The sequence below is a fragment of the Phaethon aethereus genome, assembly GCF_964289735.1.
Source record: "Phaethon aethereus genome assembly, chromosome: 5".
NCBI lineage: Eukaryota > Metazoa > Chordata > Aves > Phaethontiformes > Phaethontidae > Phaethon > Phaethon aethereus.
Genome location: NC_138579.1, coordinates 44954366 through 44971761, shown reverse-complemented (window position 1 = coordinate 44971761; position 17396 = coordinate 44954366). Strand labels below are relative to the sequence as shown.

Here is a 17396-nt window from a genome sequence, read left to right as displayed (position 1 = left end):
GCTAATTTAATACCGGAAATTTTCATAAATACTTGGTTTGTCAACTGACTCATTGCAAAAGATATTAAATAGACCAGTCTGAACATCTTTCCAGAAGTATGTCTAGTACATCCTGTCTACACATAACTTGAATATTTGATATGGCTTGAGGTGAGAGGGGGAAAAAGCTATAAATGATGAACCTCCATGCCCCTCACCCCAATTCCGATAAAAATCAAAGCCAACATTAATTTAATATAGGAAAATGATATGAAAAACTGTTTCAGTAAGACCTGAGATGCACTGATGCCTCTACCATTTCTACTGAACCATCAATCCCGATACTCTAAAAAACAAAAAGCTACTTTGGCTAAGTGGGCAAGGATTACTGTTAAAAATCCTTGAAACATTTCTCCATCTCCAAAATCCTTCTTAAACAGACTGAAGTTGGGTAACCTGTCTGCTTTCAAAAGAATTACAGAATGGTATCAAGGTTAAAGAAGAGGTTTGCCCTCTAGAATATTTATTTTACATTTTTCCATGAAAACTTTGAACTGGAAGACCTATTTTTTTGCCAGTTGCTAGAGAGCCTTTGGTTCACTACCATTCATGGCTTTGGCACATAACACATACATCATTAAAATATATCTTGGCCATATTACGCATTTTGTATGGACAACATTCTTTCAGTGTGGACATTATTTTCCTTTTGGCCCATCCAGTAACACAAGAACCATTGTAAAAGTAGTAATGATGTGGAAACTAACGCAGTAAGGCTCTGAAGGTTACAGCTTGAAAGCTCTTAACTTGGTAAAAACACAAAAGTCCAGACTTGCAATACAACTGCAGCATCTCTGGATAGGCATGTACAAGATCTTTTAGTGTGGACGAGGCTATATTATTTTCCAAACAAAAGTGTTCTAGAGACTTGCTGATGATTTTACATTTTATTAAACACACAGTAAGATGCTTAATGAGTATATAATTAATTCCAGGGTATATTAAATTGGGTCCAAGAGCTATGCATTTTCTAACAATACAACAGTAAAGCAAAAGAACTATTTCACAGCTGGAATGATTGATCAGTTCAGTATTACATAACATGCTACAAGGGGATGGCCAGATTAGATCCTGCAAAAACTGCGTTCTAGCTATGTTAGGTATCTGAGGTGCCCTCTCTGACATGTCAGGATTGCAGATTTTCATCAGTGCTGAAAACAGCAAATACTTCTTGTGCCCATCCAAAACAGCTCCCACGGTTCAAGCAGTATAAACTCCGAAAAAGGAGACATTTCCCAAATAACCTATATTTGGATGACTTTGCTTTGGTTATGTGACCCTCAGGACATCACAATACATCTTCTCTCCCTTGCTTCTGTCTACCAGTAACATCCTTTTTGCAGATAAATTGTGCTGCAAAGAGCACAGCAAGGACACTCGAGAGCATACCAACAGAAATGCTGACCCAGAGTTGCACTGAACATAGAGAAAATGGCTGGCTTGCCCAGGGAAAGCACAACGGACTGCCAGATTCACAGTTCTACTCCATCTCCATGGGGCTGTACGTGTATAATGCCTGTTATTTTGTGTATGTCTGAAAACAATGTGGTATATGGGCGAGTTCAGGGGGGAAAAAAAAGGAGATAAGAAAGCCAGACTACAAATCAGTTTCCTCCAAGGCTTATCATTTCTCTAAGCACTTCTTTATCATGACTTCACAGAAACAGTAACGCAGACCAAGCTTTCTTCCCCTCCTCTGCCTGAAAATAAAAGTGAGCAACACAGCAAGGTGGTGACACCCATTCTAAGGGGAAAATGCTCTTGATTTATAGGCTACTTCATAAGAAATTGCCTAGTATAAAGTGGATTTCCTATTCTATTGTCTCGAGAAGCAACACGGTCTGCTGTTTACAAACCAAGGAGTAAAAGCACCTTTCCAGCCACATTACTGCAGCAACCCCTTCACAAAGCTGCACACCTAACCTCTTCAAAGGAGATCGGTCCGTCCTGCGCCTCCCTTCTAACCTGCCCTAACTGTCCTGCCCGCTTCCTCCCGCGGGGAGCGAGGAAAAGCCGCTGGGAGGCCCGGGCCCGGCCCTGCCCGCCGGGCGCCCCGCTGCGCGGTGCCCTCGCACCGGCCGCCGGCCGAGCCCCCTCCCCGGCCGGCCACGCCGCCATTTCCCCGCAAGCGACACCACCCACCCCCCCGGGGGGCTGCTGCCCGTTCCCGCCCGGGGACCAGTCCGCCACCGGTCGGCTGCCGGGAGAGCCCCGCGACGACAGCCCGGAGCAGCCGCGCCACACAGCCAGCCATCCAGGCGAGCGGCCCCGCGCACCCCCAGAGCCAGAGCCCCGGGAGGATGGAGCAGCGCTCGGGCGGCCCCGCTCCCCGGAGCGGCGGGTCACCACCTCTACCCCCTCCTGCAGTGACCTTGCGGAAGGTCTCGCAAGGCACCCGAGCATCACCACGGCGCCCAGCCGGGCGGCTGCGGCAAAGCCAGAAGCGGGCGGGGGGGCCCTACCGCCGGCTGCTGATCGCCTCGGCCAGCACCGGCCGGCCGGGCTCCGCGCTCCCCTGCTCCGACCCACGCGTAGCGGCGCTAGGGCAGGCTGCTCGCTTCTTGACATGTGCGTGCGTGCGTGCACACACCCCCCCGCCTGCGTGCCGGCCCGCACGGACACCTGCGCCCGCTCACCTGCCGCCGCCGCGCCGCCGCCGCCCGGCCGCTCTGCGCCGCCCGGCCAGTTCCGCATCGAGCGCCAGGAACGGAACGCGCCACCGCCACCCGCAAGGAGGGAGGAGCGGAGCGAACCACTCGCACCGACGGCGGGGGGCGCCACCTCAGCAGCCTCCCGCAGGGGGGCGCTGCAGCTGGCTCGCGCCGCCGCTCCCCGCGAGGAGTGGGAGGGGAGGGGGAAGAGGTTCGCGCCCCGGGGGCGGGCCGGGTCGCGCCGCTGGGCGGGGCCTGCGGGAGGCGCGGGGCTGGCGGTGCCCGCGCCGCCGTCACCGCCGGTGGTTACGCGGGGGGGGTGAGGGGTCGCCGGCTGTCGGCAGGCGAGATGGTCGGAGGGGAAGACAGCCCTCCAGAGCAGGCAGCGCCCAGCCCGCGTTGGGTGAGGGTAACCCGGATTCTGCGGTTCTAACAGCTCTGCCGCGTGCAGCGTCGAATTCCCGCGGCCAGACCTCGCCCCAGCGAGCCGAAGGTGAAGCCTCACAGCAGAGGCCGGCTCCGCGCAGGCAAGGCCTCCGGGAGCCACATGGCTGAGGAAACGCTGCCTTACAGCAAGGAGATACAGTGCTGCGCACTTCCACCCGGTATATATTGAGCTACTTACGTGCCGATTTGCTACTGGCTTTATAAGATTACAAATGAATTTGGTTATTAAAAGCTTGACATGCAGCTTGCTTAATTCCCTCCAAGCTCCTACAAACCAGTACACTGCACAACCAAATCCGTTTATTAACAAACCCAAAACGCAACCAAAATTTCCACAAGTATCCCAATGTTTGGGTTGTTTTTAAATATGCATTTAAGGTGCAAAACGGTGAAATACTTGATTTGATATTCTACATCCATATCCACTGTAGAGGAATTGGGATTTCAGAAATACACCCACCTTTTCTTCCTCCTGCTGCTGCTCTGAGTAGATTGTGAGCAAACGCAGCTTGTTCCACAGGGTACAGGCAACAAGGAACACTGCCTGAGACTGCAGTTCAAGCACCCCATGATTTCTTCAGTGGCCAAGTTAGCAAAATTAATTTGAAACAGACAGGGTACAGAGACTTAGCACAGCAGGACTGAGTCTTGAGCCTAGGTAGCATTTTGCAAACATAAAAGTATGGGTTTTAAAAAACACAAAAAAGGGCCACGAATCTCAAGGAAAGTTCTTCCCCCATGCCTGCTTACTCAAGCTCCCTGGGCTAACCTGGGAAGCTGCTATAAAATGAAGAACTAATTCTGTGCTGATTCACACTTTAAAAAGATGAGAACATAAATATGTAAACAAGGAACTTATATTTGATTAGATGGTAATGAAATGGGATGGAGAAGCAAGAGCCAAGGAAAATCGCTGTTTTCACCACTGCCATCAACAGCAACATTATGGGTTATACCTTGAAAACTCCTCAAATTTACATGCTTTTTTTTCTTCAAATTAATAGAAAAGAGATGCAGCTTAAAATGAAGAAAATGAAGCTAAAAATGCAGCTGCAGCTTCATTGCCACTGCTGCTGCTGACTGTTGACAGCCTCATTCTTTAGTAAATCCTTGGAGTTGGGCCCAGCCACCCTCTAATCCAGCCAAGGCTGGCTTGAGCTCTCAAGCTCTGCTCGTTGCTCCCCATCGCATACCCTGCTGCAGTCTCCTATAAGCCTATTCTTATTCCCTCTTCCTCTGGTTTAGTAATTTCCAATTTAAATTTTATACTCTAAAGTAATGCAGAGGCTTCAGCAGAACAGCCTGTGGTGTGGAGCCTCACTGAATTGACAATTGCTTTCCTCTCCCATTGTGGCGGGGGACCTTCAGGCACTTAGGAAAGAGCTAATGATGGACAGCTCTCTGCTTCCCTGGCTCTACCATTCCCTTTGAGGTAATGCCTATCAACAGCTATTCCTGCTGCTTCTCCTGTGCTGATCCTTTCTCCCGTATTCATACCAGGTGTCAGCTAGGACTCAACACCCAGGGGCACACTGGACTCCTGTTTCAATTTTGGCGAGCCGTGATATGCAGAAAGTGGCATACAGCACGTGGAATAAAATGGGTTTAAATTCTGAATGTAGCTGTACAAATCAAGGTGAGATATTGTATGGATAATTTCTGGTCTTCATGACATGCACTTAATCCACTTCACCTTGTCTGCTAGCTCTGGCACACAGCAAGGTGCATAGCAAGCTAAAAATCTCATACTAGAGGCCCAAAGAAACTACTTAGGGTTGCACTGCTATTTTTTTCACCACTTTCTTGCCTCCCCCCAACCTATATCCTCAGTTCCCTATCAGCTTTGAGCTTGTTACATCAAGTACTTACTACACCCTCCTCCAGTCTAATGACAGGACACCACAGAATGTCAAAATCCTGTATTAGGCTTTATTCTTTTATATAAACATTAACATTTCTCAAACAGATTAGTTAAAAATACAGATTTAAACAAGAATTTTTGCAATTGCAATGAGTTATAAAAAACAAGATTATTTTACAGATTGTTACAAGTGCTTTACAAAGGTGCAGAGTGAAGGCCAGTGGCAGGGGACCAACCTCAAGTGCAAAATGGACACGATACCCTCACCACGGGCATAGCGCTCAGATACACAGCCAAAAAAAACAAAACAAAACAAAAACAAACAAACAAACAAAATGAGCCATGTGAACCTAGGCTCTTGGGATGCTCACCGGGCAAGCAAACATAGACCCCTATGACAGAGAAGGCTCATGAGACCAAGCTACCGGGATACTTAAGGTTACATCTCTGAGATCAGCCATAAGATGTTGTTTCTGGGAAAATAAGGAACATGTTTTACAACAGTATATTTCCCTTCTGTCAGACAAAATATTGCTGTAAATACTAAAATACTTATGGATGTGGATACTTAAGAACTTGGGGCATACATCCAGTACGGATCTCACAGTGCCCAAAGTGAAGAAAGGATACAAGACCCAAGTGTCCTTCTAAAGCAGTTGGCACTCCTCATACAGGAGGGACCTCCATATCCCATGACCATCACTAAAACCTTGAGCAAGTACCTTGGAAAGACTTTGGCAAACGAAGAAGATGCAAGTGGATCTGGTTACACCCAATATTCCTGCAGCCCATGATCTGAGTTTTGCAGCCCATAGCTTACACAATGCCCACATATTTCACTAAATGCAGTGTGTCCTCTCTCCTTGGCCGATACGTCTTCACACCCACCTTGGAACACATGCCACATGCTCCAAATTCTTGGAAGTTTTTGAGATCCTTCCACCACACCTACCTAGCCTAGGTACCAGTCCTTCACACCTATCTTTCTTCTATTCTACCCCTAAAGTTACAATCTATGCCCTGATTTGTTTTGAACTAAAGTTTTCCAGCTGTTAGCAAATCAAAGGTAAAGCAAACCAGCTGAGAACCACCATGAGATAAAACTGTGATGTATTATATTTTCAAAAATCCACTAATTTATGCCTGACATCCTTCTGATGTACAAATGTTCCCTATCCAGAGGGCCTCCCTGTTAGACAAAGGGCACTACACATTAGAAGAATCCCTTCTCCAAAGGAGGGCCAGAATGAAAGGGCAGCTCTAGAGATGAAGTCTCATAATAAAGAAATAACAGCTACTTCTCTTGGAATCGTTGTAAAGGGCAGCACATACAAGAGATTTTATTTATAGGAAACCCAGTGAAACCCCTAGAACATCCACATTGACTTCCCTGAGCTCCTCAGATCCAGGTACACTGGGGACCCTGCAGAAGCCTGTTGAGCTGGGTTACTCTCAATAGAGAGGGTTTGGCAAATTCCTGCAAATTCAGTTACATAATCAACAACAGAGGAGAGGATCAATGGGCAAACCCTCAGGACACGCTTAGAGAAGAGAAAGACTCTGAAGAAAGCGGTGTATGTGTGTGTGGGGAAGGTCTTCATTTCTATCATTTTTAGATGTTTCACGTTATTCCTTTGGGGTAAGGGCACTACATTGAAACCAACCCCTCCATCTGATCTACCCCAGCTGCCTCCTGCATAGTCTCATACCAACACTGAAACCCCAGGCTCATCACTCCCTGCACTGCCTAGCTCAGAGTTCAGTGCTTTGGAGAAGGGAGGCTGGCTTCTCGTTAGCAAAGGCTGGGACATGGCATTATGTCAGCACATCAGCGCCCTGGGAGCATGCGGTCATTCATGCACATCCCAGATTTCTGAAAGCAGGGGAGGGAGTTTCTTGTCCTGCAGCCGAAGGGCAAACACCTGTTCAGAGTGGACACTACTTAGTGTCCGAAGACTGACCAGCTTCATTAACATCCGTGGAAACATCAGGCGGTCCTGCAGAGTCAGACAAATAAACAGCTGTTAGTAAAATCACACTAAAATTTTGTTAAAAAAGAAAAACAGGAAAACAAAAAACACACACCCGATGACGCATTGTAACCACCATCCTGACTTCCTCTAAACCCGGCATTCTCCAGCAGGTGGCAGTGTGGAGGAACACAAATATTACACCATGACCCAAAACTCCAGACTTTCCATGCTGGCTAAACTATGAAACATGATAAAGGACAGCAGGCTGTGACAGATCACAAAACCTGCATTTACAGCTGCTACCAAACAGCCACAGAAGGGAAGAGCATGACAGTACAGGCAGCAAGAGATCTGTTACAGACAGTACTGCAGGAACTGTGCCTGCATAAACACAAAATCAGTTTCCATCATCACTGGGTTCTGGTCAGGCACTTACATTTGGTCTGTTGATGCAAATGTAAGAATGAAGGGCTTCCACATAAGTGTGCTGCAGCCTCTCCACCAGGGACTGGTCCTGCACATTCGGTCGGTCTGCCAAAAAGGTTAGAAGTAAGCAGATTGCCACAGGCAGCTTCACTGAACTTGACATCCCTGCCTAACCTCAGTCCCGCAGTATGGTCTCTCCCCAAAACCTCATCTAGCATTCACACAGCACAGCTGGGAGAGCCATCCATGCCCACAGCGTCTGTGTCAGTTTTCTGCAACTGTCTTTCTCAGTCACATTTACTACACATGGGGAGTCCAATCTGACTTCCATAGAGGTGGAAGGTGAGACACACTAAAGAGCACTATATAAGTGTGTTTGGTCTCACACTCCTGTCCCAGTGAAGATGAGAATCTGCCCCTTCAGGAGGGAATAGGAAAGCCTCCCCAGCAGCTGAGCCAGTTAGAAAACAGGAACAAAGGAAAAAAAAAATTAATCTCTCACGTCACCAGACACAACACAGAAGCAAAGAGTAGAGGTAGCTTCTTTGCAAAAAGCCCTGTCCTGGCAGAGCAATACTCGTCTCACATCCATGACGTGACCACTAGATGTCACTCATGCCGCGCAACTGGCATCACACCGGTAGACATGCCAAGTACACTAAGGGGACATTAAAATAGCAATGTCTAAATGAGGAATATAACTATTGGCTGGTTTTTCTATATACTTTTTCAGCAGTGAGGAATCTGATTTCCTCTGGAGGCGGCACTAGAAAATTCAGACTATAACATATACCCCAAGCAGAAGTAATAACACACTCACTTTATCACTAACCCTATACACTATTACTCCTCTTCAGCTTGTGACCTTCCTTAACTCTACTTTCTTTGCCCTCTGACTCAGTGCTGCAGCTCTTCAGATCACTCTGGCTTTTTACCTGCAGAGAAAATGTTGATGGCGATTAAAAGTGCATATTCAGCATCGTTGAGCTGTAGCTCATTCATTCCCTTTGAGAACTCAAAGATGGGGTTAATGAACTCAAACTGCAGACCTGCAACAAATAGAAGAGAACAAGGTGAGGCAACAATAATTGTCTCCCCTCTCTCTCCGCCCCGCCCCCCCCAAGAATTAGCTGTCAGAAACCCACTGCAGTACACAAGGGAGTGGGGAGGACAGGCAGGGAAAAACCCTTATATTATGTTCCAAGTGTGGCTGAAACTTCTCATTACATTCCCACCCCTACTGGTGAGCACCAACAACAGTGGCTGAGGAGTCAGGCTCTAAATGTAAAATTACGCTATTTCTGGGATTTCTTAAGAGCCTTAAATGCCCCACAGCACATTACTAGGCAACAGCTAAAGGAACAGAGCATCAACTATCAGGTAAGTCCATCCAAAAGTCAGAAACCCACAAGTACATCATCTACACTTTCCACTCTCACACCATCACCTCCTTCAAACCTAGCAGCCCTCTTGCTTTCAAAGGAAGCTTTAATTCCATGCTCCAGATCTGAAGTCCGTCTGAGCTGAAAATATAGGTTCAGACTTCTTGGAACTATATGCCATTTCCTTCAGCTCAAAAGCTGGGGGAGCTGAGGCAGAGCCTGACTTAGGCTTCCAGTTACCACCTTCAATAAATGCAGTCAGGCAGAAATGCATTGATATTTATTGTCATAACATACAGAGGCCACTGTTAAATCAGGTCTCTGGGCTATGTGCCATACAAACATGCTGAAAGCTTTAGGCCTTTCCCCCAAAACAGCATTCAAGTCTCTAATTTCCTGCAGTACAACTGCATCAGAGGAAGATGAACAAGATGGAGGGAATCTTTCTGGCTGCCTGCTTTTTGCCTTCCTAATAATCTGAAGAAAAGGCTACCAGGAAGAATATCAAAGAGGAAAGCTGTATATAAAAGCTGTATCTTAAGTACAAATGGTTAAATAGCTACCCAAGGAATCAGAAAAGCCCATGAAGGACAGCCAAAGTTTCGTTTTCAGAAATTGTTAAGCTACACACTGGCTGGTACTTCATCTGAAGTTACAGATACTCATTGCTCCTGGAAAAATGGACTTCAGAAATGATATCACCACAGACCATCGCATACTGAGCTGATGACATGTCTAAAGCACTCTGTGAGGATCTTCAGTGCACACTACATTTCAGCTGATAGGAAGTTGATAATCACACTAACGTCATCACTCAAAGCATGCACCTAGATTAGCAAGTGATATACTTGCAAAGGAGAGAAGACTGGAGTTTGATTTGTTGTGATCTGATACATGACCACATGTCCACATCAGATCTCTACCAGCAAGTAAGTTCACACCAGCTGCTAGCCCTACACGCACTCTTACAGCAAGATTTTCATGCTGTAAGGGTCAGAATTTTCCAAAGCAAGTTCACATCTAAAAAAAGACATGAAGTGAGCTAGTAAGCTAGTATCACATGTTAAAAGTAAAAAAAAAAAAAAAAAAAAAAAAAAAGTTTGTGAGGCTATTGGTCTGGTCCTGTTCTAAACCTCTCATCTGACTTCAGCTTTAAGGCCTCACATATTATTTCCAACAGACCACATTAAACAGGAAAAGATGAAAGAACACAGGACACAGGGAAGGAAGAAACACCTGTCTAATGCACCACCTGCTTTGGCGAAGTCATCCCGATTATAGCTCAAGTCCTTAAGAAAGGTGATGCTCTCAATCTCTGGATTGTAGCGCCGAGATGTCTCCAACAACATCACCTGAAACCAGAAATAGATATATACATGATTTGAAAACAGGAAAGAATGTTACAACATCGATAATTCAGAGTGTTAGAGGATCTCTGAAATAAAACAAAAAACCAAAAACCCTCCAAGCACTTTCTCTCAGAGTGCTTAAAAATTCCAAGGTAAATTCTGCTGCATCCTTTGCAGTGTCTGCTTCTGGGAATGGGGAAATACCTGGTTACCACTACCAAGGCTCTTGCCTTGTTCTCCTTCATGGCCCTTTGCCAGTATAGCCTGGCACTGCAGTAATGGTCCCACAGCTAAGGTCCGTCAGCCTACCATCCCAAAAAAAGGGACGGAACTAGTTCTCCAGGTGGGTACTCCAAATTCTTTCATCTCTGCTACTATGTATTTTGGTGGAACCGAACTCTCACCTCTATGGTAGATGTCTTCAGTAAAGCAATCTGATCTTCTCTAGTGAGCTCCAGGAAGCCAGGTAGTTGCTTGGCAAAGTCCACAATCTCTTGCACAGAGATAATAGCAAGTTCTGTAAAGTGAGCAAAACGCTGCTGCCTTGCTTCACGGTTATTAGGGTCAGGAACTTGGGGCCACGGCTGTGGGAATGGGAAGAGACAGCATATATATGTGAAAGATGGAGCCAGGGCAGAAAGATGAGAAGATGAAGTGAACAGAGAAAGAAAGTGAGACACATTGGAACATCATCCTTTGCTATTCTTCGCAGAACTTTAGCCCACAGATGCAATGCCTAAAGGATCTCTCTTCTCCCAAATAATTTACCCACAACCCCGAGACCCCAAACTTCACTTTTTCTTATTTTGCATACATTGGTAGAGTTTTTACCGTCACTTTGAGCCTGTCTGTGAACGAGCGCTGGTTGCACTGCTGCTGAGCGGCCACAAGCTTTTTTATCATGCTCAACTGTTCAGGCGTCAGTTTTTGGGAAGGGCTTGGCGGATTCGGAGGGTTTGGACGCACCACAACTGTCCGAGCCTGATCGTCTTCCTGCTTCTTCAGTTTCTTCAGTCGGATCTGTTCTTCAGACAGAACATCTAAAGCAGGAATAGCCAGAGATCAATCATGACATAGGAGCACACTGGAAAGTGCACTAAACACAGAGTAACATGCTGTGGATAGAGAGGCAGAGATCACAGCCGCTTGTATCTGGTATAGCAGAGTGTACACACCACAGACAGTGATACTTATAATTTGTTTCTCCCTCTTTTCCCCACTTTAAGCTGTTCCATTGCCTTTCTTTTAATCATACTGTCATGCAAGGTGTTCACAAAGGACTGAAGCTGCCTTCATGCTGCCCTGCAGATCTCAGGAAGACAACAGCGACTTTCCCCACTGAGCAATTCCCCAAAATGTCACAACAGATTCCAGGTGCTCTCTTCACATGTCATGGTGTGTCCATTGTATTTGATATTATCCTGTTCTAGTGTCTTCTTCTGATATAGCCATATTAACAACTGGAGCCATTTCATCTTCCTCTTGAGAGGTCAGAGTCACTACCGGATGGAGTTTGAGAGTGAAAGGACAATCTTCTGCACAGCCCATCTGGAGCAGACTGTAGAGTAGTAACATACCACAAGATGAATAATGAAAGAATAGCTTTGCATAAAAGGTACTGAGGACTGCAAGTCCTTCAGGAGTAGGGCTAGAAGTCTTCTTCAGTCATAAAGTCAAAGGATATGCCCTTTAGATGTAACATTGTAAGGAATAAAACAATTCAGAGGCACGTGTTGTGAAAAACTTACTGTACCAACTACTCATTAGCTAAATACAAAAGCCTGTTAATGGCCTGAACTAAGTTAACTGAAGAATTCACTGATTTGAATATAGAAGAGGTTTGTTGTTTCTTTAAGTCAAAGATGCAAAAACTATCTGCAAGCTGCATCCAAAAAAAAACGAAACTACCAGACATACCTCGATTCAAGGATTATCTTCAAGAGAATCATGCCTAAATAAGTGATGAACAAACAAAAAGCAGAAGAGGGACCAACTGGAAAATAAACTGTATCTTCAGGAACAAAGGAAAAAAATAAAGCTTGACTTTGCAAACAGGATTTTAAAAGTGCTGAAAGATTCTTTGGACATTTTTTATGCACAGGTAACAAGGAAACATGGCTGCTACACAGGAAGGTAGGCCCCAAAACTGAACAAGTACATACCTGTACTTGTCAAAAGAATCATGTTAAACATGAAGACAAGAAATGGAGAACTACTGTGAGAGAGCATTCCAAAATGGCCAGTCCATGGGATTGGTGGGAAAGACGAAGAATATGACACATTTAAGCTGAGAATAACCTTCATCCCTGACTTCCAACTGGAAGAGTGCGCACACAGGTACACACACACACAAAAATTACAATTCTAACAGCAAAGACATTCAATACAATTACTAAATTAAGGGGGATCTGTAAGATTACAGAATGCTAGCCACAGTGTTAGTTTAAGAAGGGAAGTAATTGATCCAAGCAATTCAGTCCCTCATCTTGGGACTCAGATGCACAAAGAATTTACAGCCGAGTAACAAGTTACCAGTTATTACTGCATATGCAAGCTTCTACACCATGCTAAATTCAAAGCAATCGAAGTTACTCAGTATTTAGCCTCACAGTTCATGCTGGTTTAAGAGCAATAAACTGGCCATGAATAACTTCAGTCTGGGAATTAGAAGAATGTTTCCAATAATTAGTAGAGGGAAGTTCTGGAATGATCTTCCAAGTGAAACAGCTGGAAGAAAAAGCCCTCAGTTTCTGTCAAGATTAACAAAGCGAATTTGCAGCGGGGATTACAGTGTCCACAAGAATTGCCAAGCACTTGTAATAACAACCCAAGGATTCCTTTTGGCCTAATTTTCCTGAGCTGTCTTCAACATAAGACAATCAGTAAATGCAGAAACACATTAAGGCTCTCTAGTATCTACCTGCAACAGCAAGCTGGACAGGTAGCCTTGCTACATAGCTTTTCAAATACATCTGTTCTGTAGCTCTCAGGAGCAGGGGGAAATGGGGCAGAGACAGCATACGTAATGCTGATAGTAACCAGTGTAACAAAGATACCGATTACCTATGTTAGGTGTGCCGTATTTCATGCTGAAAAAAATGAACAGCATGTTTCCTTGGTGCAGCTCAGTGGGACTTACTTTTTGCAGAAGTATTTTTACAAGATTTCCAAAACACCCTCTGTTCCTCACTGTTCTGGGTGCTGGATGTCAGAAAAGGAGACTTCACACAGATTTAATGTTACCCAAGAATCCATTCAGTCAGTCTTGGCCAGCAAAGGGATGAAACCCGGATGCCTTGTCAGAGGAGGACTATTCGCGATACAGGAGCAGGAATGTTGTTGAATAGTCAAAAACAGCAGCCTTATGGCTCATGTGAGAAAAATAGCAGAGTTCATTAAAGGGAGCAAAGAGATCGGGTATGCACAAACACAGCTGCAGTACTGTGGTGCTGCCCTCGACCTCTGTCACAAGCTCACGAGGCAAAGGAAAGTGCCTGTTGTTCAAGGAGCACAGTGACCAACCTTGCAGTCCTGATCGCAAGACAGACAGAAGCCCGAGTTTACTGATACAAGTTGACAGCATACTGAAGAATGCGTAAATCTTAGTTGCGAGTCTTTTCTCGGATGTCATACTCCACAAGTTCTTACAAAATAGCATGTTCAAGGAACACGGCAGGGCTGGGGCTCTCAGCACAGTGGTGGTGTTCCACTAACAGCCTCACCTCTCCACATGACCCCTGCTAAGCTCCCAGTGACTTCCCACGCACATTTCAACACACAGCCTGCATCGCTCACATGTGACCCCCCCAAGTGCTCACCCCGCCCCCCTCCTTACACCCATTGGCCCCCAGCCTGCCCCCACATGCCTCCTGTGCCAGCACCATCTCCTGCACTCACACTGCTCCCGCATGCCCGCCTCCTGGCACTTGCGTAGCCGGCACTCCTGACACTTGCGACGCATATACATGTCCATCTCACACTTGCCGCCGTTCTTGCAGACGTACTGTGCACCCTTGATGACACTGCGGCGGAAGAAGCCCTTGCAGCCTTCACAGCTCAGCACGTTGTAATGGAAGCCGGAGGCCTTGTCCCCACACACGCTGCACACTTCATTTCCCAGCATCTTAGGGGCTGGGCCCTTCTTCCGCTTCAGGGGGGGATTTTCTATCGAAACGAACAGTACCAAGGAAAAGTGGAAAAAAAAGAAAAGAAAACCCACACACATGAGGGAAGCATGGTGTTTGTAGCTGACTGCCCCATTCCTTACAATAACCAATAACCTCACTCAAACCCGCCATCTCCCAAACACACAGATGAAAAGATCAAGTCTCCCATTTCACAGGCTCCTCTTCCGGACAAGCCTATCTTCAGCAACAAAACAACTATTGACATAATCCAAACAGTTTCACCTCAACTATATAAGCAGGTATAGTTTCATGCTTGTTGCCCTCCAAAATAGCGTGCAAGAGGTAAAACACGCTCAGGCCAGATGTTCTTCTGCACTTTCCATTAGCAGGGAGTGACAGTTAAGGTACCGATGTGAGAAAGATCTGCAAAAAAGTTGAGCTGAAATCCAAGACTGTGCAGAAAGTAATTTTCTTCAGAATTCACCTCCAGTTCTCTTATTTTTATTCTCTGTCATACTCGCACACAAGGATAAGGAAAAATGGTTCAGCAGTCAGTCACAGAAAACCAGTGCTGAAACTGTGACTGTACAAAAAGCAGACTGAGTAGGCAATCCCTGTAACTGGAACACTTGGAGAAACTGTCAAGTCAGCAACTTCGTGGAATTAGAGGCAATAAGCAGGCAAGCAGCGTACTGCACAAGTTCTGTGAATCTCTGGAACCCTGGATCCATTATTTTTTCTTCAATAAAAGTGCTCCCCACTCCTAAAACTGAAGCACTCTCATATTGCCAGTTCATTTAGTAAATCTTGTTATTCCATCTGAAACACAAGGCCTTCACTACTGCCTCACATTTCAGATGAACTTGTGCAGCAGCTCCAAGTTCTTCCTCTGTCATTCCGATGGATCTTAATCTTGTCACTAGCTGTGTGTTCTGAGAACATCTTTGGTCTACTCCAGCGCACCTCACCTTAAGCATTCCATCCAAATGCTTGCCAACATTATTTGTGTATTCCCTCCCTATTAGCCATCTCTCTTTTCTTTCCATTTAATTCTAGCTATGTTGACATCTGACATATCCTTCTGCACAGCTCATAATGCAAGTATTTTTCTGTATGTCAGATATTATAGATTCTTCTATGGCAGCTGTTCATAACGATTACAAACAGCATGTCTTGATAAGTCTCCAGATTATGTTTAGATATGCCTGGAAAGCCTTTACACTGGGGTTAATTCATAGGGATTGGTTTGCAGGACAAGGCTGCTGCATTTCCTGACCAGTGTCAGGGTTACAATGGCACGTCTCATTTCTGTACATATGGTTCTAATACTTCTATCTTTACTCTCAGTTACTCTTACTATTCTGCCTGAGTTCCTGAAGTGGTAAACAGTTTTAGGTCAGTCTCAGAAATTATTATTAGTGTTCTCCACTACATATTGGTTTTCACAGTCTTAAGTATCTTGGTGTTGATTTTCAATCCCATTGACTTTACAGAGGTCTGGAGGTCACACATTTTGGCCTGCACTTATCATCGCACATTAGACAGCAGGGAAATACCATCTGAAAGGTTAAGTCTCTGATATTCCCCTCTCTTGTTCTAGTGTATTTCTCTTCACACAATCTATTACCAAGAGGAAGTTATGCAATGCCTACAGTTATTTCAAATTACTTAGTCTGCCATTGCATATATATTAACTGGTATAATAACTTTGCAGAAGCCTCAAATGATGTTCATAGGTTTCTGAGGGACAGCAGCGTAATCCAATGACTTCCACAAGATGGGTCTGTCCATAAGTAAGTTACTTTAGTAAGTTACATAAATATCTGATTATCATTCCTATGACTGTTTTATTGAGACAGACAAGCTTATTCTTTGAGATATGCAAATTATTGTCCATCTCTGAACACTAACCATTTTAGTTATATAGTTTATTATTGTCATTTTCTGTAGTCAAAGATAACAGAGAAATAATTTGAGATGTATCGAGCGTGAATGCCATCTCTGCACCTTTACCTCTCGTTAGGGTCCTCCTTCTTTGGTTGATACCCTTTTTAATAATTTTTTTTCCACATTTTGCGGCTTTTTTTCTTGCATTTTTGTAAGGCATTTATCGATTGTTTTCTTTTCCTGTCCTCAAATCTGTTTTAAGGACTTTTACTGGCCAATATTGCTTCACCTTTCAACTACTCTCTTTGTTTTCACTCTACTGATGAGTCCTTGTTCAACATTCAGATCACCTCTACTTTTTATATCAGGGATTGTGCATTGCCTCACCATATTGTTCAACATACACATTTATTTGCCATATTTTCATCATGTTGCTGATACTATGCTGGACACCTCACTCGTGCTTTTTTTTTTTCCCTGTTACCTGTCCAGAGATGTTATACTATGTCTTCTTACAGTTTGAAATTGTAGGATTGTGTGTGTCAGCAGCAATTGTAACTGCAAAATCTCAGTTCTATTTCCTGACACTCAGTTCTTTGTGGCAGATTACTCTAAGTTTGATTCTGCTGCCTGTCGTCTTTTTTATGCCATGTAGCTTCAGAGTATCATGACAAAATATGCTTCATTATTGTGGATATATACATTCCGGAAAAAGAAATGCCTAGAGGAAACTTCTACTGTTTCTACTCACTTTCGATTATATGAATCTGCAAGTACCTATTATTTCTTTGCATCGCTAATTCTTGTTGGATTGTCACCTGTAGTAAAGCTTTACTGTTCAGCAGCTTTTTATAACAAAAAGAAAATTATTTTACTACCACAGGCCTAGCCTCTAGAAGGTCAAATAAGCCAAATACTCAACACATCACCTGAATAAACCCTCTCATCTTCAACTATTAATAACAGATTTTACTCTTAGACATTCTCTCTGGGTGCCTCATGCACAGCAGAACTCACCCTAAAATTTTGCCAAGTATCAATTCTGCTTGCAGCTGAAAGAATGGATAGCATTTAGCGTGCATGGATTTAGTAAGAATTTTTCCATACCTGCATGCTCAGTGGGGTTCTCTGAGCCAGGGAAGAGCGAAAGCCCTTCCTCCTCCATCTCAAATACACTTGCCACCCTCTTCCCATGATCCTGTGTGCTGAGTTGAGTGGGACCCATGGAGGCCACACAGGAAGGACTCGCTATAA

At 44.9% G+C, this 17396-nt stretch overlaps 1 protein-coding gene across 1 annotated transcript; it reads right to left on the bottom strand.

The window, feature by feature from the left end:
• Positions 1-6623: 6623 nt before the first annotated feature.
• Positions 6624-17367, bottom strand: NR1H3 (nuclear receptor subfamily 1 group H member 3; the record flags this gene model as incomplete). Its single annotated transcript, XM_082000046.1, has 8 exons — positions 6624-6995; positions 7408-7502; positions 8333-8446; positions 10032-10131; positions 10533-10712; positions 10960-11168; positions 14026-14292; positions 17250-17367. 8 exons carry the CDS (start codon positions 17365-17367, stop codon positions 6849-6851), a joined length of 1230 nt encoding a protein of 409 aa, XP_081856172.1. The 3' UTR covers positions 6624-6848.
• Positions 17368-17396: the final 29 nt, after the last annotated feature.